Consider the following 26,873-nt stretch of genomic DNA (forward strand, 5'->3'; position numbering starts at 1 on the left):
TTGTAAAGATTTGTATTATCTTTAAATTCTATTTCTTCCACAAACTTTTTGAAGTACCTTCATCAATATCCATAGAACAATCTGGAAGAGATCTCGAAGGATAACCTGAGAAACAGAGAACCAAAGGTGTTCAGGGACGTGTCCAGGAGCCATGACCAATTGGTGGCAGAGTCCCCTTCTCATCCTGTCTGCCTTACCTCCCACATGTACTTGCATAAAAATACATAGCAGGTCCCAAGTCTTGATTATGGTTTTGTCTTCTTTCTGTTTTGCTAAGAGAAGACACGGATGGCCAAAACAAAACTGATTAGAGAGCAATGATTTTATGCTTTTATATTTGGGAGGAAACCATACATTTTGTTTGTGCTGCTTTACCTAGGATTTCAGATTTTTAAGGCTCTTGCCCACAGGATAATTTAAATACGTTATCACTCAGAGTCGGCCTAAGGAGGAAGCCCCAAGGGAAATGTTGATCTTCAGGGAGATTTCCTTAGGCCAACCCAACTCAAAGTAGAGCCAAGAAGCCATAAACCATTAAAGATGGGAAGAGTCTTAAAAATCCTCTAGTTCCAAGCTGCTGTTCATGTTTTTGTGCTTCTTTGTAGCTCCTTCTGTACTGTCCTCTAATATAATCACATTGCTTTCTAATTTTTTTTTCTGGTGGTTCTTTTATTTTTAATATTTTTATGTTACTATCCTTTAAAACAAACTGTTTATCTGTTCTAGTCCACTTTTCAAATGCTCTGTGTCTGTTATGTGCCACACACTATGCTAAATGTGGAGGAATTAAAGACAAAGAAGACATAGGCCGTGAACTTGAAGAATTCAGTCTAGCAGGGTTGTGATCATTTTCCATACAGAGATTCATTTTCTGAACTTATTTCAATTTGTTGTTTCTCCTACAATCTATATCTTAAAAAATCTATGTCTTCAAGCTATCAATATCTGGGGGACAAATATATGCTACTTTGCCTCTCATTTTTGTCATATGCTTTTAATGCTGTTCCTATGCTCCCTTAACCTCTACAAAATGATTAAATGGCTAGAAAATAAAACCCGTGAAAAAATACTACTGAAACTGGGAGTTTATTTCAGAGACAAAAAATGAGAAAACAGTTTTTCCTCATTTGGAGGGCTGGTAGGAGGGAAGGATTATCTAAAGCTCATCTTCATTTTCACATGGAAATATATTTGAATTACAGAAAGTGAGCTGGGTTTGATAGAAAGACTTTTTAAAAAAAATCTTGACAAGTAGCTATGATTAAACACTGAGAAAAATTATTATGTAAAGTTATGGAATTTACATTCTCAGCTATTTTTAAAAGTTGGATAGAAAGTAACTGAATTGGGCAGGATTAGTTATGATTCTAGAAATAGAGAACAGGACCTTAGGACTTCTCAAAGTCCCTTCCTTTCCTACAGTTTCTCCAAAAGTACAGTCAGGTTCTTCAAACGCATCCTTTTCCTTCAAGTAGAAGACAAAAATTTCTGCATTCTTTCTTCATGGTTTTTCTTTCACTATCTTTTATCATTGAATACACAGAAATTTTTTTAATGAGGTGCCTATAATTTCTGCCTCAGTAGGGTGAGGTTGTAACAAAGGAATTCACATATCCAAAGACAGCATTAGAAAAAAATACAAGGTCAGAGTTCCTTGTTCTGTAGAAATGGCTAACAGACCTCCGAGAGCTTGCTATGAATTTCCAAAAGGCTCTTCCTGATTATGGCTTCTGTACCCTATAGGATCCTAGTGTTTTGTTTCATTTCTTAAAGTGACAGTATTTCTTTTGATGTTTTATCAAACGTGACAAAATCTAAATGAACATAGAAAAATGATATTGCTGGAATTTTAGGTTATTTATCAGCAGATTTTCACTGCAAAGTACTAAGTTATTATTCACAGACATTTGAACCTATTTAAAATGCAAAACAATAATATAATATCTTGGTAAAGTAGGTTTTCAACTTTGGGCCAACAATACCAAACATAAATTCAGAACACACATATAAATGGTTTGGTGATGCAAATGCTTGTCTCTGTCTAGTCTCCTGCTAGCCAATTAGTGTAGAATCTTTTCTTTACAGAAGACAACAAGAGCTAATAGGATTGAGGTTACATATTATGCTCACAGGTTTTGTGCCAAGAAAGCTTACAGAATTTCTGCCTATGTTTAATAGCTCTCTTATTTTCAAATCATATATAATAAATTGATTTTTAAATGACAATGGTGAATCACATGCAATAAATTATGGATGATTACATTTTTTCTTCAGTGCTCTAGAGAAAAATGATTATCTTACCTTAAAATGAATACAATTTATACTGTTACATACTTCCTTGATTATAATTTACTCTTATAAAATCTGGAGATGTGTGATTAGCTGTTTTAACAGCAATATAAAAAATGAGTTCAAAGGGGAAATCCTGGTTGGTGGTCTTAATCAAATGAACGTCCATGTAGACACTTGCTAAATATAGCTCAGAAAGAATCTGCAGTTGGTTGCCTTGGAAAATGTTGCTATAGTTGCAAGACACATTTCTGGAAATGGATGAACAGAAAGTAAACTTTCACTTTGCTCTGGGTACACACAATTTTCCTAGAGTCAACTTTTGACCTCAATCTAAGTAGGATCAGAGTTCTTTAATTTGTTTTATTTCTTTTTAGTTTTGCCTATATGTGCTCTTCTATTGGTTTCAGCATGACAAATGCCAGGAATATGAGTGAGTAAAATTTCCTACTGATGGTGAAACCAAAATTAATGGGGATGCAATAGTTCAAACTCGGGCAGTTATACCTTACGTATTATCCATGTTCTTGAACATTACACAGTTCTTCACCTTAAAAATCCTTAGAGAATGAAATTTGCAATGAATAAAATTTTAGAATCCTCTGTTGGCTAATTGTAGTAATTAACCAGGATAACCATGTGTCACAATGGTCGAAGTATATAACAACAATTATGTTTATTCAATTGAGATGCATATTTAGCTATGTATTTTAAAGATTATTTGAATAGGGATTGCATTGTAAATTTATGAAAATTGAATATTCGTAGATATTAAAATTATTTGTTAAAATATTATTTTTCATTGTGCATGTGGAATAGCTGATTAAAAATAATTGGAAGAAGTGGCAAAGAAAAATATAAAATGAAAGGCACGAGAATTCACTGTCAGAGAGAGTCACTGTAAAGTTAAATAAAATCCCCAAACTATATCATTAATGACTTGTCACTTGAGACACTAAAACTCAAGAGGAGAACAACAAAAAACACTTTTTTAAAACCAGGCCCACATTATGCTGGCTTTTGGAGAGAGTAGAGATGGTTCAGCAAGCTCTTCAGAACTTCCGACTTCCATGATACAACCTGTTTCTATTTTCAGCACTTCCCAGAATCCATTTTCATAAATAACTAAAATGGGACATTTGGTAATCACATCTAATATTCCATTCTTCCATTGTGATAAATGAGATACTATTTCCATTCACTTCATCAAGATTTTAGATTGTCCAGAGAAAGTTTGCATATATTCTTAGCTTACTTGCACGTGGGTCATAGACAAAAGCTGATTTGACATGATAGGGAAAGTAACTCAGAAAAAATATAAAGCCTAAACATCCTAGATCCAATGAAACCTTTTTTTTTTTTTTTTTTGGATATGATCCTTAGGAACAACTGTGATGATGATAGATAATATTTATTTACTCTGCACCATAATTTTGCTATCCTGCCAGGCCAGAACATCCTATTTTTCCTTCATTTTTGTTATATTCATTTGATGTTTTGCTATGCCTTCTTAATCTTTACATTTTTATATTTCCAGGGATATATGTATTAAATGATTGAAAAGTTGGAAAATAAAAGCTGTGAGAAAATACTAAACAGATTTGGGGATTTTATTTCACAGAAAGTAATTTACATATTATCTTGTTTAATAATCACAACTAAGTAGTTGGTTAGATAATATTATTCCTATTTTAAAGATGCACAAACTGAGTCTTAGTGGGGTTGGTCAAGTCACTGACCCAAAGTCATAAAGGGGGCAAGTGACAGAGCTGGGCCTGGAATCCAAGCAGTCTGTCCCACACCTGTTATTTGTACCATTTAATAGTTACGTCCAGCTAGATATGTAGATCCAGCTCCTATTATGCTAAGTTAGTTGTTCTTCTATTTAATATTTCTTCAAGTTTTTCTGAGTTTCCCATCCTTTAGCATCAAATTTTGCATATGTTAATCAAGCAATATTGCCCATCTCATGCGTATTTTCTATAACAAAATCCATACATTTGAGTATTCCTTTTGGTAGGTATGTTAAATGAGTTGGATCAAGAGCATAGTTTATTTCAGGGCATTCCTCCTCTCTTTCTCATAATTCCTAGTAAAATAAAATTCTTTTTGGCATGTATTGTAGTGTGATCGCATTGGCCTTTCTTACTATAAAATTATGGGGTTAGGTGCGAGTAGGTACAAAAGATACATTTAAAGAATTAATTGTTTAGCTCTCTTAAAATACTCACTGATCCTCTCTCCCCACTGGAGTCACTACAACAGACTTTCCCACACAGTTTTCTGTGTGGCAGTAAATCTGGTTGGCCACAAAAATCTCTCATGCTATGGTTGTTTAGGAATAATTACTGCTTGCTTCAGAATGGTGGAAACACTTCATAGATGATCTGAAATCTGAACTCTTTTTAAACATTTCATGAAATGGAGAGAAATTAAATTAACATGTGTCAGCACAGTTCTTAATTTGTGAAAAGTTACCATTGTACAATTAGCACTGAAGAGAGACAACTTGATTCCTCATTCTTAATTACCTTTGCAAGAGTGATTTCGTTTATCTATGTGGATTCTTCCTGAGATGGGCACTGTTTCCTCAAAATCGAGCCCAATGGGTTTCCCTATTCCTGGAGAAGAATCTACTATTCCTGAGAAGAGAGGCTTTTGTTCATCATCAATGGAAGAGATGAAAGATGACGATCTGCTCTTTTTCTCTTCAAAGTGTTTCTTAGAACTCTGATAATGTCTTATTGTATCTGCAGAGTCTTCAGGATCATTTGTACTGTTTTCTTTGCCAAAATCTATCAAAGAAAAATTATTTCTTTTATAGCAGATAATCAAATGTGATTCTGTGTGCATATTAAACTATCTATCTATGTATAAACTACCTTTTTCCTATTGAAAATGTAGCTGCTTGGAGACTCTTTTTAATTAAAGGAGTATTCAATTATTTTAATAAAATAAATTATTCATTTCAAATTAAAAAAAATTTGTGATAGTAATAACGTTTATGTCTCAGAGAAAAACTGCAGGATAACTTACAAACAAATAAGTTCAATTTGTATTCTCAGAACCTGGTGCACTATCAATTTAGAGAAATAAAAAAGACAAGGGAATTTGTGTCTCAGTTCTAAAATATCACCACTATGTAGCTTGTTATTTGTTTGTTTTTAACTTCCATGCCCTTATTATCTGTGGCAGCCATCCACACATCGCAAAGATCAAAATTGAAAGCCTCTTTGTACTAAAGACAGGCAGGCTAAATTTCAACCTTAGTTCAATGCATGTGTTGACCTAGACATTCCAGGCAGTTTGGCTGTGTAACATACTGCAAAGAATACAAAGCTTAAATACAGTAATTAAGGTAGGTTTTACCTAATTACATTAAAGCCTGTAGCGCATATTGGCTGTTTTATACTGAAATGTCAGGATAATTTTAGCACTGAAAATTGTGTGAGAATATATTTCAGGAGGAAAAACTCAAAGACATACCCCAGAACTTGTTTCTATTAGTGTCCTGGGGAGACAGTATAATTCTCCATCTGCTTCTTGCTAATAAACTAACCAACACAACTCCAGAAGGTTTATCATTTTCTAGAGAAATGGTTAAGGCAGTATCCCCATCTACTCTATGCCTGGGTGTGCTTACTGTGTTATTTATAGAAGGCCAAACGAACTGATTGAAGGCCACTCCAGAGAAACTTCCAACTGTTTTTTAAAATTCCCATATGGCATAGAAATTAAACAAAGATTCTTTCCTTTTTTAAAAATTTAATCATAAATTCAAATATGAGAAGCCAGAAAACTGCCCAAGGTAAAAATGGATAGAGTTTAAAAATCAGCTTCATGTGAAATTGTTATTGAGAAGTTTATGTTCTGTTAATTAAGTTAAATCTAGAAAAAGCAGATTGCTTAATTTATTTTCTTTAAGATTTCACACTTGCTCAGTGATTTCATCATTGCTGAGAAGACCACAGACCTTTCCAATCTCAAACACTTAGACATCATTGATTACTCAGTGTCACGTTATTTCTCCACTCACTCACTAATCTACTTGGTTGTAAATTTTCAGATCTTACCAACAAAAGCACTTCTTATAAAATTTCTTTGGTGTTGTTGGCACAGCTCTCCTCAAACCTATAAACTTCATTCTTGTTATTTTCATTCCTATTATCTTTGTCTTTAACTTTCCCCCTCCTCCAAAGTCCTCTAAAAATTTGATCAGTACTCTCCACTTTTTTAATGTTTCATTTTATTGCTCAAAAAATGATAGTTACTAATTTTATGCCAGTTAAATGTGGGGGAAAAAAAATAGAAGCTTCACTTTGCTAAATTATCCTCATACCTGCTTAGTGAATTGTGTCGGTTCACTGCTCCTAAGTAAATCTTGCTGTAGTCCCTGACTTGGGCACCAGTGGGATTTGAATCAGCTCAGGCTTCTAGGCTTTTCAGCTTCCCTAAAAAGCACTTTTTTTTTTTTTTTTTAAATGTTTATGTAGTCTTCCCCAGCAGAATCAAATGTAAACTTAATTAACCATTAACTCATATGCTTCCAGTTTAAGTGTGGATACTTGTAATGATTGTACATCTCAAATTAATAAACCATTTTATCTCTGGCTCAAGAAGTCTTGATGGTTTTCTGCAGATTTTTAAATCTTTACACAGGGTAGAATGCTCTATTCCACCTACTACATGGGCCCCAGTCTTAGTTTGCCAACTTATGGCTTGATTTTGGATGCTTGAGAACAAGATTCATCAGTTAACATATACTGTAAAGTTGAATGATAACTTGCCGATGTGGTGAATGAGGAATCACTATTATTTAGTTCTAGAGTAAAATGGAGCAAATTCCTTCATGTACATAGGACCTAAATCCTTTAGCAAAAATTCCAGGTAAAAACTGAATCATGAAAGAAGAAAAAGTTCGCTATCCTTGAATTACTCCAACTTGTGAGGATTGGAACCCTACATTTATTTCTGTGTTCATTGCCACTGAACTCACACCCAAGCCATATGAATAGTTTCTCTGATGCAGCCCCAACTGAAACAACATTTTTTATTTCATACTAAATTAAAGCTTCATTTTCTGTCACATGAAATGGAAGTTGAAATGGCAATCTATTTGTGGATTAAAAATGGAAACTGCTCAGGCTAAAGCAGGAGATTGGCTGATGAAATACATAAATTTAGGCAGCTGAAACACATTATAATTAGCCTCCAGGTATTTCTCGATTTTGATGAACTGTTCCATTTCTGCCTTTTTCCAGTTAAACTGAATTATTTGGTAGGTGTTAAGTAGTAGTAGGCACTATTTTTTCTTAATAATATTCATAATCTATATAGAAGTAGTATGCCGAGGGCGGTAATCAGAGGAAGTTTTACATTTTCCCCTTTGCTAGAAGTGAGATTGCATAATCCTGTTATCATCATTTTACAAAATTTTTTCCCCCCTGTTTTGGCCTCAAATTTGCTTTCTGATTCAGATGACTGAAAATCTTTTTTTCTCCCTTGTTTTTATAGTCTGACAGTTCATCTCCTCCCCTTTTCTCACAGAACGTAGTTCTAAAACATTTGTGATTTGTCTTATGCAGGTCTCTCTGGGCTCAGAATGAATTCAAGAGCATAGAATAAAAGTGTCCTGATGGAGCGGATCTACTTTAGAAATGATAATATAAAATCTTTCCATTTCAAAAAACCTGGGAACAAACATTTGTGCTTGCTTCATCTTTTATGGAGTCTTCCTCTTAGATTAATTTTTATTTTTATTTTCCCCCTCAGATTAATTAGTTAACCATTTTTATTTGTCAGACCCAACAGGAAGACATAACTTTTGGTCAAAGAGAGTCATTTTCGGTGCTCTCTCAGTATTTGAGTTTTAGATTTCCCACTGTTGACAATTTTGAGATAAGCTGAGCAGTTTCGGCCAGATGCCTTAAACAAATAATTTCATTAGAAAATTGGAGTTTAAAATAATTTTTTTTTGATTTGAGATCAAGTTCCTTAGCCCCTCTATAGCTTTAAAAAATGTTGAAGGGAGACTAGGTGATCATTTTGCAATATATATATATATATATATATATATAAGATCAAATTATCTTTAAAATTAAAATAAAGAAAAGATGCATTTGGGGAAGAATTGGTGAAAGGGTACAAAGTTTCAGATATGCAGAATGAATAAATTCTGGAGATCCATTGTACAGCATGATGACTATAGTTAATGTATTGTACTTGAAAATTGCTAAGAGTGGATCTTACATGTTCTCTCTACATACACACACACACACAAAAGATAGCTATGTGAGGTGATAAGTATTTTAATTAGCTTGATTGTGGTAATCATTTCACAATGTGTACATACTCATATATCAAAACATCACATTGTACATCCTAAATAAATACAACTTTTATTTGTTAGTTACACCTCAATAAAAATGGAAAAAAGAAAAGATGCATATGTATCACTAAAATGGATAACAAAAAGCTAATTATTATTTTGTATTGGGGAAGATAGTCCAAGGAGACACTAAAGTATAATACCAATATATTTAAAGAATTAATTTAATAAAATTAGGATTAGACAATTCATATTCTATAAAAATAAGTTTATCAGTATATATACTTACCTCTTCAATAACTTTCATAGAAGTTATTTATTTTGAAAAAACACTCAAAACTTACTGGCTTATGGATGGCAATGTGAAATCTCTAAGCCAATATTACAAATAGATAATGTCGATTTTGCTACCCTTTGATATACAAAGTGTAATGTGTTCAACACATTTCCTTTATGTTTTCTGGAACATTGGATTTTTCCAGTTGAATATGTATAAAAGTGCTCATTTTAATAAAAATTATATGGGTAGGAAAATGAAAAACTTTCATTCTCTCTTCCCTACTCTTAGGATGTATGTATTTCTTAAAAAGTGTTCTTGTTTGTCATCATATGTGTGGAACCATCAAAACCCAGGGGAAAGAGGATGCTGAACATTCTTTCACCTTGATTTCCATCCTGTTGGTTAGTACAAGTGCATCTTTAACACTGTGTTTTTTTCCTCGTGTTTTTGTTTTGTTTTGTTTTTTGTTTCATGTTTGGCAGTTTCTTTGCTTTTTATAATGGGGTTTACTGTAATAATGTATTAGCAGGAGTATTGGGTCTTCTGAGTACTGAAAATTGTTTTCTAGGTTCTCAAAATCAAGAAAATAAAAATATTTCTAGATTAGGAAGGACAAGCTCAGCATTCTTTAGCTTCTCAGGCCAATGTCCATTTTGCTGAGAACACTTATTTTCTTTCTGACCCAGTACATTTTCCAAGTGCATTTAATTGAGGCAATTTGTCTCCTTTGTTCTTGAATTTTATGTTTTTGGAAAAGGAAGTAGGAAAAGGTGTAGAAAAAAAGATGGTTGGTAGAGGTGTGCAGATACTTCTGCAGACAGAGAGGTCTGATGAGGAATGGGAATCAAAGGTATCAATGCAAAACCTGTTCTTTTGACAGATGTTCCACACTTTCTGTCCCTTGATTCCCATTTAATAATGAGGTGACCTCCATGCTTTAGTTAAAAAAAATATATACCAACGAGCTTTCTCTTCAAACTTATAACATCAGCAGGAAGTCTACTTCATGATTTTTCACAATGTTTGGGGAGTTTCCAAGCAGTAAAATCAATCAGAGTAAAGAGTTTCCTCTTCCAAACTCTTTAGTTGGTACAGAAAATGGTAAAGCTAAATTCTGCAGAATTCTGTAGAAATATTTATTTTTCCTGCTAAATTATTTATAAAATGTAATAAAAATTGAAGAGGGTAAGTATGTATACACCAACTATAATTTGAAAAGAATTTCTATTTGTCTCCTTGTTAATTAATAAAGAGTTTTCTCTAAAAGGTGGAGACAAACTATCTAAAACTAAAATAGAAATAAAGATGAAAAAACTAGGAGCACTTAGCACACAGTGGACACTCAAATGAATGGGTGATTGGTTTGGGCTTGTTATATTGCTGCCCTTGTTGCATTATTCACTGCCAAAAGGTTACTGGCCATTGAATCAGCCTTTAGCAGCTACTTTGATACTGTATATTCTGTCCACAGAAAGTGTTCAGCAGAATACTCCAAATATTTCATCATGTAAGCCCTACCAAAAAACACATATGGTGTATGCGTGTCTCTAATGGCACATTGTATATATATAAAATGCATATATGTATATATTGACATACATATATCAATAGATTTTACAATATACATAGTATATATACAAAAGGTACCATTTTACTTGTCATTGTACTTATATTCTCTATATTATAAAATATGCACAACATAAAATTTTAAAAGAAATACTATTCCCATGACCCAGCTGATCATTTTTGCACAGTCTGCAGTAAGCACAATCTGACTCTGAAGACCATTTAAATAGAGACCATTTTTCAGCATTTTTTTCTTTTACTGTTACTCTTCCCAGCCATCTTAACAACACCATGGCCACTGAATAGGTCGCTGAAGCACGATTTATTCTGCACTTTTCGTACCAATAACATTTTACTTCCATTTCAGGAACTGAAATGTAGGAACCTCTTCCTACAATGACCCTAGTCATATTGGGGAGGTCCTGGGCACCTCCATGCCAGGATTTTAGGAAGGAGAAAAGAACTATTTAAAGATATCCTCAAAAAATATAAGGTGTCCTCAAGTTTGTTCCTGATAACTCTGTCCTGTAGGGAAGTGGGTTTATTTACTCAGAAAAAAATGTGAAGCTCATGAGGACAGACTGCCTTCATCAACAAGTTTACTATGTTAAATATCTATTTTGTTCAAGTGAGCTTGCTAGAGATTCTACATATCTCTTTTAAAAATTTTTCTTTTAAAATGTGAGCTCCCTAGCACCTGGGGTAGGAATGATTAGAGGGGGAGGGTGGGTGAGGACCAAAGCCCAAAGAGTCCCAGTGTCCTGTTGAGGAGGTAGTGAGTGACCATGCAGGACTCAACCTCTGTCTGACACCAATGCCTGACCACATGGTCTTCCCTCTGGCTCTTGATGCCTCTGCTGATTGATTCACAGTCATCAGGCCTCTTGGATGTCTTCCCTCAAGGTTTCCTTTCATATGGGCAGTAAACTAACACTAAAATAATCAGTGCATTTACCAGGAAGCTTTTGGTTTATGTACCCACACATCATTTAGCATCAATGATCCTCCTAAAGTTCTCTGTTCTTTGCACTTATTTTATGTGTGTTTTTTCTTCTCAGTGTTGATTCTACATCAAGAAGTATAGAATGAGTGGAGTCACTTTAAAAGCATTAGATTGGGGTGCACAGGAACCAAATTGCTTTCAGAAAATTTTACACCTGCCTGCAGCACCCTGGAGTCATAAAGATTTTGGAATAGGCTCTTGGGCTCTAGATAACTGGAGTTAATCGTGTTTTCATATTGACCTATGCATCGTAACTCACTGACATACCAGGAAACTTCACAGAGCTGCAGATAGGCAATTCCCCTACCATTTACACTTTATGTAAAATGGGTCTCATAGACCAAGCCTGTGATTAAAGAAAAAGTTTTCAAAATCAATAGAAATGTCTAGTTGCATGAACACAATATAAATTGTGACATGCTCTCAGGGCCTTATCAGGAGATGAAAACGTTAGATTATTTAAATTGAGAATGAAGAAACTGAGCAAGATTGAAAGGAGATTTAATAAATCTTTGACTGTATGGAGATATTATTATATAGACAACATTGTCAAGCTGTTCTTCATTTTCAGTGAGATAAAAATAAGAGATTAACTTCAGGATAAGGGATTTAGATTAACTCTATGAAAGAACAGCTTGACAGCAGTGGGTCTGATTTTAGAAAAAGTCACCAAGAGAATTATAAAGGATATTGCAGAAAAAAATCATCACCTATTTATGAGTGGTTTATGTTCTCAGTCAGAGGATTCAACAATTAGCCCAATTCAACAACATTTATCAAACATTCATTGCTAAAGGACTTACAGTTTGACAGACAAAAAGGGCAAATATACCCATGACCACAGTTCGGGGCAGATTTTGACAGTATCACAAGAGGAATGTTTCTTGGGAATTGACAAGAGAAAGAGAACCTATACATTTGAGAAGATCAAGAAACAGTTCATTTTGAAAATATCATGAGATTGACCTTGATAAAAATGTAACTTTAGTGGATGAAAAAGTGGTGTGGTATGGTTGTGTGTGTGTGTGTTAGAGGACAGGGAGGTAAATTTTGATTGAGAGAATGATGTAAACAAAAACACAGAAACAATTTGCATGGAAGAGAGGGTAGTTTACTTCACTTGAATTGCAGAGCGAGCTAACGTTAGTAGATCTCTCCTAGAGAGAGGACTGAGAGACGGAAGAAAGTCAAGGAAAGAACTTGATTAAGAAGGCAAAAGGAGGAAGAGAATCAAAAAGAAGATTTTAAAATTCTATTTCATTCATTCTTTCAGCAGGTATTTGTTGAGCATCTGCTATGCGGCAAGCACTGGAGCTACAGGGGACCAAATATTTCCCATCTCTATGGAACTTGCTATCCAGAGGTAGACAACATCAATAATATAATGATACAAATAAACCTAAGAGTGCAACTGAAATAAACACTGCAGAGGAGATGAACTGATGGGGGATGGAGAGGGGCTGACGTAGTTAAGGAAAGGGTAGTATGAGATAAGACTAAAGAGGTAGGCAGAGACACCCCTCTCCACCTTAAAGATTTAGGAAATGGAAAGTCCTTAAAGGGTTTTGAATATGTGGGTGACATAAATATAAATGCATTTAGGAAAAAAACAAATCACCAGTGGTTTGGTGTGGAGAAAAGATGAGAGAGTGGCAAGTTGTATGTGGGAAGGTGAGTTGGAAAGCAGTTTCAGCATTCCAAAGGGCAGATTATGGTATTTTAATACAGAGTTGTGACTTTGGAGATGCAGAGAAGTGAACCAAAAGGAGACATAGTTTGAAGACTAAACAGATCTATTAGTTTGAGGACATAGTTTGAAGACTAAATAGATCTATCTAACTAGATCTATTGGAGGTAGCAATAATAAGACTTGTGACTAGAGGTGCTGGAAAGGTTGAGAGAAGTTTGGCTCCTAGGTACCTGGCTTGCACAATTGATTAGAGGATGGTACCATTTGCAGAGACATGGAAATTGAAGGAGAGACAGTTTTCTAGGGACCATCATGAGTTCAGTTTAGGAAATGTTGAGTCTGACCTGCCTTTGAGATTTCAAGTAAATGGTTTAATAGGCAGTTGGATATATGGGATTGAAGTTCAAGTCATCTGGAATTCTGATGTAAATATGCACATCTGCTATGTGAGGATATAATTAAATACTAGGCATAAATGAGATCACCCAGGAAGAGAGAATGGTATCAAATGAGAAAGATAGAGGACCTAGGACAGTGCCTTGAGAAACTCTAACAACTGGGGAACTAGTTTAGAAGATAATGATCTTGAAATTGTCTTCAGGGAATTGGGGAGGGAATTAGTGAGGGAGAGAAATAAGAAGAGTGAGTGTCACAGATGCCAAGAACACAGTCTTCAGAATCAGACACTGGTTCACACTGCCAGATACTGCTGTGAGGCGAACTAAGGTGAGTACTGGGATGTTTGTTGGATCAGCCTGGAGCAAGAGTGGTGGCCTCCTTGGGAAAGCCTTCTCCCATCTACTCAGGAACACGGGGTGGCTGCACCCTCATCGGGGTTCCCACTGAGGTGTACTTATTCCTGTGACAGCACCTACTATTGAGGGTGTGTCCATCTCCCTCCCTAGGGCAGATGAACGTTGTTTTGCACTATTTGTTTCTCAGAATATTAAGTAGTTCTTTAAAATGTGAAATGTTAAATAAATATTTGTTGAATATAAGAGTGAAACGTAAATAATAGTCAGAGAGGAAGAAAAGTCTAGAGAGAACGGGAGTGGCAAGCACCACAGAGAATTTGAGAATGGTGAGAACTGATGTCACCTTTGTCCAGTTGTCCATGTCAGGCATGTGTGTGGGCCATGGGGGAGGATGAGCTCCTGGCCTGAAGTGAGAGTCCTCCTTCACGTTTCTCAGAGCTCTGATGCATAGTTACTCAACTGTTATTAATTGACCTCCATTTTTTTAACCAACCCACTTGTATTTTTTAAATCTATGTTGTCCTTGTAGATATCAGATGGCTTTGTTGAATAACATCTTTGAGAGCTATCAATCAGAAACCATAAACCATATCATTAGCTACTGAAAAAAGCAAAGAATTTGCTCTCCTAAAGCCTGAATAAAATTTACTCTTGAAATCAGAAGTATAATAAGCATTTAAGTAAGAAAAGCTAATAACCACATGCTCTACACTTAAACATTAGAAATAGAATGAATCACCTTTCTCTCCTTCACTTTCAAATGACAATTTCCTTCTTTGTAGCTTACAGTTGTCTCCTTCAGAATCATTCATGGATTGTGATCGTAGTAAGAGATCAGCCTTTGTTAACAAAACAACAAGATAAAATGGAAGATTACTCAATTTGAACATAATATACTATCAATAAACTCTTTAGTACTTCATATTATTTCAACCACTTTATTAGATCACAGGCAAATAGCTACAATACTTCGCTTAAGGGTTGCCTCTAAATTATAAAATAGACTGATAGGATAATTCTAGCAGTTTCACCTCCTGATGGGGAAATCATAGTTGTAGAAGTTATTTAGTAGAAATGTTTGGGGATGATGTCAGCATTTAGAAGCAAAATATTCTCTTTCGTGGAATGTGTTTTATGCAACTGGTTAGTTAAAATAAAGACAATAACTTTTAAAAACTTTGCAGAATCTGTATCACTGCAGAGAAAAATGCGTAAACTAATTATAATTAGCTATGATTTTAAATTACACGGTAATAATCACAAGGTTAAATTTTACAATAAATATAAGGTTGAATTCAATAAACATTTTACTTTTGAACCCTTTATTATTTTTGTTCCCAGCTCCTCGTTCCTCCTCCTGTGGTTCATTCTGTACAATATTATCAATCTTGTAAGTAAAAATAAAAACTATTATATTCATTTGGGTGCTGCCTAAACGTTATATAAAGAAATTACCTGAGGTAGGTATTTATCATTTTTCAAGGCAAAATCAGAATGAGGCTGGTGATTTTTTATGGGAATTATGTTAAAATACTCAATTAAAACCATTATAAAAAACATATGCTCTTAATAATTTGAACCTTTATTTCCTAAATATTTTTTAACTTTTCAGTGTTTGGAAAAGAAGCAATTATCTGAACTGGTGCATCAGGTCACCCTGGTGACCTTAAAAGCTTTCCTTTCTTTTTGATTTTCTCACTCTCACAGTACCTAGGAATGGCTGTAACTCCAGGGAGAATTAAATCTACCATCTTTTACCTAACTCTTTACTTATGGGTCTTTCATCCAGAGATTCTATTTGTTAGTTTTCAAATACACGGGCAAGTGTCAACCACCCAATATTTGATTTCCGATTTTAAAAAGTATTTAGACTTGGAGTGGGGTTGCTGGGTTTTTGAGGGGAGAAAGGGATGGAGCAGGGATAACCTAGTAATAAATTATGGGCACAACATAAGTTCTATATCCATAGAATAGTAGCAGGCCATAAGGACACATTTTCGCAGTGGAAGAGAAGAAGGGACAGAAGGGCTACACTCTCAAAATTCATTCAGGTTAACTTATGTGTAGAATTATTTAAAATATTATTTCTATTAGGCCATATATTATTCATTCTGCAGCATTAATTTTGGCTGTACTATAAAACCTGATTAATTTATACTTCTGAGATTTGAAAATTTTATTGAATGTGGACCCAAATTTGAATGAGGTTGTTTTTTCATTATTGTTGAGATGATATTAATAATCAATGTAGATGTAAATAATAGCTGAGGATAATTTAACTTCTGTATAAGGTAAGCTCTTCTAAGGGATTTTCAATAGCCTAGAGTTACCCATTTCTTGCAAATAATTGGCACAATATAAGCCAAGACTATTTAAAATCAAGTACGTCACCTCAGGGTTCCTTCAAGGTCAAACTTAACTGATCTACTTAAAATTATTCAGCATATTTGAAAGTAATTAGGCAAAATCACATTCCTATAATTTAGAAACTTCAATATTAGGCTGGGCTTTTCTTCCAAGTATTCAGATTGGTAAAGTTTTGCTACAATATTTTGTTTGGTTTTTCAGAAGTATTAGTGCAATCCAAGAATAAAGTAAAATGTCAATAATACATAAATAAGCAAACAGTTAATATATACCTTTGCACCCTCATGCCTTAGGTTGAAAGTCAACTCTAGGTTTGTTAGAAAGTGATCAGAAAACTCAGGATACATATCCAAAACCTCTAACAAGTCTTCTCGCTGAATTTTATGCAAGTCACAGTATGTGAGAGCTCTTACATCTGCATTCGACTTTCCAGGTTTGGCATAAAGATGAACCATTTCTCCAAATATATCATTTTTTCCTAAAAGAAAAGAAAAGAAAAAGGAAAAAAAAAAAAAGAGAATCCAAACTTCATCTTTTCCTTCTAAAAGCAGAAGGGGACGACCAACTGACCAATCTTTGCACTGAAGATTTCAAATGTAAGACCCCAGAGCCAACGGACACTTGGGCAGTAAAGTTCCAGCACCTGGACTGACTGTCCCTTCCCATATTTGCTGAATGAAATTTTGCCTCTCAAGTCACTGGCCCTGATATAGTCCTTTTTGTTTCCTTGTTTTGGTTATTTGTCTAAGGGCCTAGAATGTAGAAAATTTACCTTGTCTGTTATGCACCAGATCGCTAGCAAAGGGCCTTGCCATATAGCATTTTAAAGATATTTTCAGGTAGGTGTGTTCTGCTCTTGTCAATCCAGAAATATGAGAATGGCCACAGAGAGTCACATTCACGATCTTTCTGTTTCAGGATGGTCTCTGGAGACGATGCTGAGCAAGGGGTTATGTGGAGCTCTGTCGAAACTGAGAGGATTAGGGGAACAATTGAACACACTTTGTTCCCGTTAAGAACCACTTTTGGATTTACCCTTAATGAGTTTGTCCAATTGTTTAATAAATCTAGTTATATTTTCTCAATATATCTAATAATGCTTTTTGTCACCTGGCCTTTGTTTTGAAAGTTTACCCTCTTGCCTTCCTGCAAAACTTGGGGTTATTTCAGTGTCTGCTTTCTGAGGGGCGCTCCCCATCACCTCTGCCTAGCCACATGCTACCTGTTTTTTAACATCTTGTTCAAAGGTGAGAATAAGAATGACAGCAGCGACAAGTGTTTGTTGAGAACTAAGTAGGTGCCAGGCACGGGGTCAAATGCTTAGGTGCATTAACACGTTTTATCCCCAAAATAACTTCATGAAGGAATTACTAATTATTATCCAAACGTTGTAAATACAGAAAGAGGATTAAAGAGGTAAACTGATTAGCTCAAGGTCACCTTCTTAGTTGGGTGGAGGGAGGGAGTAGCCAGGATTAAAGCCCATGCTCTCTGACTCCAGAGTCAAAGTCCTTACACACCTGATACTGTATATCTAATCTCTCCCCAGTATTTTTCCTGGATGTCTTTGCCAGCTAGATTTTTCTGTTGCTAAACATTAAGACATTTGCAAATTGTACCAATGGTGCTTAATAAATATTGATAGATTACTTATAACTTTTAAAGATTATTAATGACAGTGTAAAGTAGTACTTTCTTATATCCTTAAACTTCTTTTCAGATTTAGGAAAAATTCCCTGTATGTGTTATTTCAGTTTTTGGTAGACAACCTCATGTATAGCCCGTTACGGAAGCTATCAAAGACTTTTTTAAGCAATAAAATTCTAACTAGTTAAAAAAATGCTTTAATATTTTCCTTTTAAATAAGAATTTAATGGGGAGAAATCAAATACCATACCTTAACTACATAAGAAAAACTGACATTGAAGAGAATACATTAATATCATTTAAATAAATACTTAGCCTTTCAAAAACAGAATGAATAATCATAATTTTTGAGGATTTTAGTGCTCATTTCCATGGAAATGGGGACAGGAAAGGAGAATCTTGAAATTCTTTACTTTTAATAGCTCAGTTTAGGTATTATAAAAACAACAAAAAAAGAAGGAAAAGGTTCTGAGCTAAATTAACCATGGTCTTTATATTTTAATTACTTTACATGATGGTAAATGAGCAAGGAAGAAGTCAGTCCATGTGTACAGCTTAGCAACACTCTAAAACTACTATTTTATAAAGCCAGAAGTCTTGTTACCTTCCTATAGAAGCTAGGACTGGCTGATTTGAAGACCAGGAATGCAATGAAGCATCCGCCTTCCCTAGCAACATACCAGTCAAGGCCAAATCTATTGAAAACCTAACTCAATTGTGTAGCCTTGAAGCCATTTAGAATATGTTTTTATTCTTTGCTCATGGGATTAGAAACCAAATTGTGCATCTCATCAATTCTGAGAAAAAGTTTTTCATAATCATAATAAAATTATCAAAATATATAAGGAATCACTCAAACATCTTTATTCATGTATTTCGGTCCTGTGTTATGCCTTACTCTGGTTCTACACAGCAGCAAAGGAAGCAGACAACATCCCTGTCCTTTTGGAGCTAATAGGCAGATGTGAACATCAAGAGTCAAGTGAAAGGAAATCATGAATTACATGCCCGTTGTTTAAATGGAGCTAGATTTAACACTGGGGGTAGGTGTTACCATGGGGAGAGTGAAACTTAACCCTCCTGGCTAGGTGGCAGGAGAGGAAAAGAAATGACCTCATTTCCCTCTGCTCCCTTGTTCTTCCTCACTGTCCTAATATTCCAAAGAAATTCTACAAGTTCCCTTGGTCTAAACTTATTTTTAAAGACAGATTAAACACGGGCTTTCTTTTGCACCCAAACCAGTTTAGTATATTACTACTTTGAATCTCATCACTATCTCTCTTCCTCGGTGTTATGTTCATAGCTCTGTACTACTTAGGTAAGGACTCATATAATTCCATTTAATGGGACATATGTGCAGTGAATACATGAAATTTGTCAAAACATAAACTCAGTTCATGACAGGGCACTGGCACATGCTAACAAGTATGCCTACAACATATATAGTTGATTTTAAGGTGTTAAGGGATCAAACATGAAGCCAAGATCTTCAAACATGAAAAGAAAAATGCTGACTATTTTCACATATTTGGCTTCAAATGTCTAAGTTGCTGCCAAGAACTGAAGAGAATCAAGGAAGACTTTACACATCAGAGAAAAAGTGAGACAGTCAAGAAAACGTATTTTCTTCAAGGTTAATTTGATTTGAATTGAATTTTAAATAAAGTTTTTAAATTGCCCACTAGTCTTTAACAGTCCTTATAAATAAATCAATTAGTACATTTTTCTATCATTTTAAACTATGCATTGCCCTCTAGCTAATAACTGAATTAGCCACCATCCAATTCTAAAACACTCACCCAGAATAGCTACCACAATGTCATCTTTGAGGATTTCAATGGAGCCTCTGGATAAGAAATAAAGTGCAGTGAGGACATCCCCACAGTGAACGAGGGTGTCTCCTGGAGGTGCATGGGTGGTCTTGAACTTCATTGCCAAAGCTCTAAGGCAACCTTTACTTGCCCCCCGAAAGGCTTTGCAGTTTTGCAGCAAAGTCTGGTTGAGATGTAGACAAATATCAGCTTGTAAGCATTCTGGGAAACCCTTTAGGACCTGAAGAAAAAAAAAATGAAGAGTTTCATACTACCAGCGCACTGGGTACCTCGACCTGAAATAAAGTCTACTTCTTGCTCACAGAACCAGAGGTGTAGTAATTGTCACTCAGGAGTTCTCACAACCCTCTACCTCGCCTACCTTAATGAATACTTGGTTTGCTAAACATGTCAGAATTTTCAACTCTAATACTTGTTCTCTGATTAACTGCAGGCTTTCAGACTCAAATGCTGTCTCATTAAAATGTAAGCCTACAACTTTTCACACAGCTTCTCTTTCCCTGCATTATGTTATGTAGCATCATACTGCACACAGACATAATGCAATGTGACAATAAGACATAACCATGAAAGGTGGTACAACTAGAAGGACAATCAGCTTTTTGAAGAAACCTCAAGTCAGTATAGATTCCCATGTCTGGTATACTTTTTAGTTAGAATTAGTAAACATGTTAATACTGAAATAGCCGTGATATTTGTAAATGTCATACACCAGAGAGTGCTCTTAGTTAACATTACTTGGAATATTTATGTTCCATATACAGATTACTAATACTAAATATTTTGATAATCACTGAAAATAGAGAAAGGAAAGGAGAATAGCAAACATACTTTAAAAGTATTTTCAGAAATAGAAATTGTGCCAAAATGTACAGTGCCTATATAAGCTTCTAAAATGCTACTATTTTGACAACCTATTCAGGAGCTAATTTAAAACTTGTAGAACAGATTGAACAATAGCTTATGACAAGTGCTACTCAGTTTGAACTGAATAAAATTTTACGTTACTTTTTTTTTTTTAAATTCCCAGTATATAATGAGTCAAGACACTAAACTCTTGCTTTTCTATGTCTTGCTATTTTGGGTGTTGTATGGAGATGTTAATTTTCATTTTGACTTTCCCCTGCTAGTACAAATAGACTCATTTAAATATGCTTTGGGGTAGATGGAGGGAGCATTATATAGGGCAACTTATAGTACAATAATGCAATTTTGGAATTTTATATCTTTCTGAATCAACCTTACTATGCCATCCAATATAGTTAAAAGTAATCATGGGTTGTTTATAAGGCAATTCAAATGTATTTGGCCCATAGAGGAACTTCAAATTAAATCATATTTGACTGAACTTACAATTATTACTATTTTTAATATTAAAGTGGCCTAGGACTGCTGTGTGATGCAACTGGTCACACTAACTGTGATATAATATAAAAGGATCAATTGGAGACCTGAAGCACTACAGCCACAATTTTCCACTCTGTTTTCTTCATTCTACAAAGTTACCCACAGACATGGGTAGAAGGTGTTTTAAAAGACAATCCATGGAACTGAATTCTATTCATGAGTTTGCCACAGGTTAACTCTTGTGCAAGTCACTTCACCCATCTGTGTCTCTCTACCATAGAATGAGAGCCTTCACAATATTGCAATTAGCCATAATGTACCAATAAATATGGTGCCCATTGTCAGACACTGTTCATCCAGCTTCATGCCACTGTAAGAACTTAAACTTTCATCATGAAATTCTCTATTACCTGGCTCAAGTCCCCCAAAAATGAGCCTGTGTCTGATACGAGCTTCTGTGCACTCATGTACAATCACGCTCCTTAATTGTGATTTTGGGCTTGGTCTGCACGACTAGACTCCTGCCAGATTCCATACTTGCACGGAAGACTTTTCCAAAAATGATAACTTGACTAGTCTTTGCCTGTTTCTACCACTGGGTGCTGGAAAATCTTTTCCCGCTCTTTGTTGGGATCCTGTATCAGCTCAGCTTCTCTCATGAAATCAATCCTCTGGATCACTGACCCTTTCTATCATCTATACCATCCCATTGGATTCTTTGGCAAGTGATGCTGGACTGGAGTTGAGCCAAGTTTGGACACTGTTTCCTGAAAGAGGAGCCACTTTATTTGGGGGCTCTAGGATAAAAAAATACTCCAGTTTACTGGCCTCTGAATATGTCTTACTTCTCCTCCCTAAAGCCCACTGTTGTGTTCTCAGCATAACTCTCAAATGACCCAGAACAGATAAGGATGTGTAGAACATTACATCCAGTAACAGATTAGATATGCCCATCTTTCTCTTAAGACATGGCTGTAATAAGGTACAAGAAGGCATTTTATATTTTACATAAATAGGGGAGATATTGCTACCATTATAGTAGTTGGAATGAGAATACTGAGCTTGTAGCTGCTATTTCTAGTATTTTTCCCTGAGTGTAGCCTGGTTATAGAAGAAAATCACATGAGCATGTATGTATGCTTTGATTTGGAAGAACGAAATGGGATAAAGATGGGGTTCTCCATTTCTCTGAGTGTGTTATTGAGCTATGCGATCAGACAGGCATGAGCTGAATTTCTAACTCCATCACTTACTAGTTGTGACTTTGGTCAAGTTACTTAACTTCTCTGAGATTCAGCTTTTTCTTTTGTAAAATTAAGTTAGTAATGTTTACTTCACAGAGTTGTGACCACAATTAAATATGATAATGTACACAAACCATTTCATGCACAGTATATGTTCAAAAAACAATTCAAACTTCTTTTGTTATTTTTCATTACAAATATTTATTGTTCGTTAAAAACTGGTATGTTCTCTTTAGCTAGAAACTGAGAGACACAAAACCTGTGCTTTCTCTTTGGTCTACCTTATAGGAAATCCACTAAGTTTTGCGCCTCAACAGAGTTTAAATGTTTTGTGCCTCATTGCATCATCTGTTTAAGAATCCTTTTTCTTTGCGTGTCTCTTTAATTACTGTTTCCTCCTTCTGGCTTGTTAAATGTTCTAGCTTACTTGCACTTAGGTTTTCACTATGAGTTGCCTAAATCTTTTTTGAAAGTGGGTAGTTAGTAAAGCCAATTTACAAATATGTTCTTGGGATTCAAATAGTCATGGAATCACCCACAAAACCTTAAGGGCACTTGGGGAAGCTTTTTCTTGTTAAATGTCCTCAGCCTCCAACATTTATTCTAATAGATGCGACATCCATTGGAAAGGATTACATTGAAATGGAGGTTACATAGAAGCTTTGTTTTCACATGGGAAAATATACAGATCTTGGCATGAACTTGTCTAGATTAAAGAATTCTTGCTTGGTGTTAGATCTTCACTGACTCTTAACTTTCTTGTCTTCACATAGATGGCTCAAGTAAAAATCAAAAGATAAGATTCAGTTGTTGAATTTCTTACTAGTCCAATAGTTTGGCTGCCTCAAATAGTTAGCAGCTTTGGAATCTGGGTTACACCTAAGTAAAGGAACTTTAAAAGGGAGAGTTAAAAGAGAAGGAATAGAGGTAGAAGTACATTGAAAAAAGCAGGAAGTAAGAGTTACGTTTGAGTAGATATTTATCCAGGCCACCCCTCTTCACTGGTCCCAGCTTTGTGGACTTCTTTGCTTCCTACTTATTGTACTTTTCTTTTTCTTTTCTGGTTTAGTTTTCCCTCTAAACTCCCTGAAATAGAACCTTCTCATTTACCACTCAGATACTGGCATTTTACTAGGTCTAGCTGCTCTGGCTGCAAAGAGTTGCTGTGTTGAGTCTACAAGTACAAACCAGGACACAAGCTGGTTTGGTGATTGTTATATTCATTTCCACTACACTCTACACAACCTTCTTGTCTGTCAAACTCTGAAGCTGTGAAGGTACATATCACCCTCCACTATGCATCCGGAGCCATTGTTTTATTGAGTCATTCTAATTTTAAAGATCAAGAAGCATCACGCAGAATCAACTTCATGGCCTCCAGCTTGGAAGAGCAGGTCTCATTCTTTTAGCAATTATTTATTAATTATCTGCCACACACCAGGCACTATGCTAAACATGGGAGCACAATGATGAATAAAGCGTGTTCTGAATATATACCTGCCCTTCAAGCTTTTTTCTAAATGACCAAATTAAAAAAATAATTATATGGAATAATCAGAATTTCTCACATTTTGCTTTCTATGCTAAACTTGTATATTTATAATGTATATTTCTAATATTAATGGTTGTTCAGATGAACCCTCAAAGTAACAATTAATTTAAGGTAAATGGAAAGCTCTAATTTCATTTTTCTGATACTGGCTGGTATAGGGGCAGATTTTTCAAACTTCTTAAAGTTCCAGAAAATTTTTTCAAGGCTGGTAAAAATCCCATATCTTTATTATGATATAAGGTCGCTTGAATATCTTATACATGTAAGAATAACTTCCCTTTACTTAAATTTATGAAACTTTTTGGGACTCTAAAAATCAAATTATCACTTGCAAATTAAAATTTGTTCTTTTAAGTGAGTATGAAATGCTTTCTATGATTGTTAAATCAACCCCATAGCTTAGTACTAGAAGACCCAAAATTTAAAGACATTCAAACATGAACAACCCAACAACAAGACAGAATCATTAAATCAAAGTAAAACTCATTAAAGAAATTACATAAGACAAATGGAGAGCAAAAATGAAAATAACCATTGCATAATGAACATCTATCAAACATTAATTAAGGATTCAACTTACGTTAAACTTCCATAAAATGTATATATGCTGACACACATATAATGACATAAAACTATAATATTGTTTATATTTGTAATTATGTAATGTGTGAATTCAAAATTTCTCTATACTGAACAATGGATACAAACTTTAGAAATGAAAGGATGCCGAAGTTAATATACATCTGAAACTTCTGATTTGATATGTTGCTGATCAAAATGAAATAGTCTCATTAACTTTTTCATAAGTAAATCCTTTAATTTAAACTTATGAATTTATACTAATAAAACAATTACACTTTATCTTTTATGTATTGGGGCACAAATGAAAAAGAAATTTGGCCCAGGCCTATGAAAGATTATAATTAAAGAAATGTGTCCAAGGCTTTGGTCAGTGGAGTCTGAGCAGAGAAATATCTTAATTAATGAAGTTTTTTCCTTTTTTGATTTGTCACTATTCTATCACCTTACAAAAAAAAAAGAGAGGTATTTATTTCCTTAATCAAATTTTCCCTGGCTGCTGATAGATAAGGATTTCCAAATGAAGTTAAATATTCATGATGTATTAACAATAAACTATTATTCTTCCCTCAAATTTAAAACACAAGATTCCACATTTGCTGTTTCTTAGCCCAGATTGCAGAACACTCTCTCATACTGGATGTTCTTTCCAGAATCTGTTTGCAAGAGTGTCAATACTTGAGTTTTTTTTAACCAAAAGTCTTTACAGATTTTTTCCATAGTATTTTAAACCATGTATTTGCAAAGAATCAAAATGTATCTTCTAATAGATTCCAATATCCAAACAGCATCAGAAGGTTGATCTATGCCCTAAAGAATGTTATTTTTTATTTATTTTACTTAGTGTAATTGCAGAGGCGAACATTCCCAAAGGCAGGCTAAATAGGGCACATTTAGAAAGTCTGAGTGTAGCAAATGGCTCCCCTAACTAGCAGATTAATCATATGGACAATTTTGGTGGCTATGATAACTGGCATTAGGAAATTTTCTAGGGAAATTCTCTGGGTCATTAAACATACTCAAATCTTGACAAATTGGGATTAATTAAAACACAAATTGACACTCCCTATGGAGCACTGAACTTCAAGCCTGATTATCAAATAGATTATGTAAGTAATATATTAAATCTTAAGTCTCTGCCCTACAGGACGGCTTTAATATTTTATGCCATTTTCTGATTCTGACAGAATCATTGTTTTTAATGTGGCCACTCAGCTTTTAATAAAAAGCAGAGCATTGTAGAATCCATGACTGTGGGAATATTTGTAAGCATTAGCAGAATAAACTAATTTTCTGCATGTAACTTTTAAACATTTAGCATATGATTTATATCACTTAGGGAGAAAAAATATGAGCAGAGCAAAAGCCTATCACACATACACATGTATAATAATGTCATAAATCTTGAACAAGTTTTGGTACCAGTAAGTGTTTCTTGAAAAATGAAACAAAATACTCCTTCCTACATCTTCTCTCTCCCAAGCTCCAGTTAGCTGCATAACTGTAAGATATTTCTTTGCTTTCAAAGGGAAACTTAAACTTTATCCTGACCCAAATTAAGTTAAGGCCAATGATCAGTTAGAGTGTGGATGATGATATGAGGGCAGAGGGGATTTTTTGCTTTTATATTTATGTCTTTGTTACCGAGGTTCTGAAGTCTTTCTGCTAATTCAGCAAAAGCCTGACTTAAATAGGGTGCCTCAGGATTTCTGAAATGAGGTCTTGGGGGAATCCTGGGAACCCATCAGGGATTCTAAGGGCAACAGGAGGAATCTGTATCCTGAGGAACAGTATCAGGACCTCCTCTCCTTCTCCTTGCTCAATTATTAGAGAGAGGTAGTGGGGGAAGGAATAAAGAGAATATAACTGTAGTGGGTTCTGTTGGATGCTCTGCAAATACTTCTTCCCAAATGGGTTGACTGTAGATAGACTGAGCTTGCTTACAAAGTTAGGAAAAGGAAGGTGCAGTCTGACTTGAATAAACATTTCTCAAAAGAAGACATCCAAATGGCCAGCATGTATATAAAAAATGCTCAACATCACTAACCATCAGGGCAACGCAAATCAAAACCACGGTGAGATATCACCTCACCTCAGTTAGAATGGCTATTACCAAAAAGATGAAAAAAAAAAAAAAAAAAAAAACAAACCCCAAAAACCCAAATGGTGATTGAAATGTGGAGAAAGGGGAACTCTTACACACTGTTATGAGAATGTAAATTAGTACAGCCATTACGGAAAATTTTATGAAGCTTCCTCAAAAAACTAAAAATAGAACTACCATGATTAAGGAATTCCACTGCTGGGTATTCATCCAAAGAAAAGGAATTAGCATACTGAAGAGATATGTGACCCTCATGTTTATTGCAGCACAATAGCCAATAAATGAAATCA

General features: G+C 34.8%; 1 protein-coding gene across 1 annotated transcript in view; it reads right to left on the minus strand.

Annotated features, from left to right (window-relative positions):
- Positions 1-26,873, minus strand: part of KCNH7 (potassium voltage-gated channel subfamily H member 7) — a 491,077-nt gene that overhangs the window by 8,453 nt on the left and 455,751 nt on the right. The window contains exons 10-13 of the mRNA XM_063105048.1: positions 19,725-19,977; positions 16,551-16,756; positions 14,651-14,750; positions 4,821-5,072 (exon numbers count right to left, since the gene is read on the minus strand). Of these exons, the coding sequence (XP_062961118.1) occupies positions 4,821-5,072; positions 14,651-14,750; positions 16,551-16,756; positions 19,725-19,977 (811 nt within the window). The remainder of the gene's footprint in view (positions 1-4,820; positions 5,073-14,650; positions 14,751-16,550; positions 16,757-19,724; positions 19,978-26,873) is intronic.

Source organism: Cynocephalus volans, chromosome 1, assembly GCF_027409185.1.
Source record: "Cynocephalus volans isolate mCynVol1 chromosome 1, mCynVol1.pri, whole genome shotgun sequence".
NCBI classification, from domain to species: domain Eukaryota; kingdom Metazoa; phylum Chordata; class Mammalia; order Dermoptera; family Cynocephalidae; genus Cynocephalus; species Cynocephalus volans.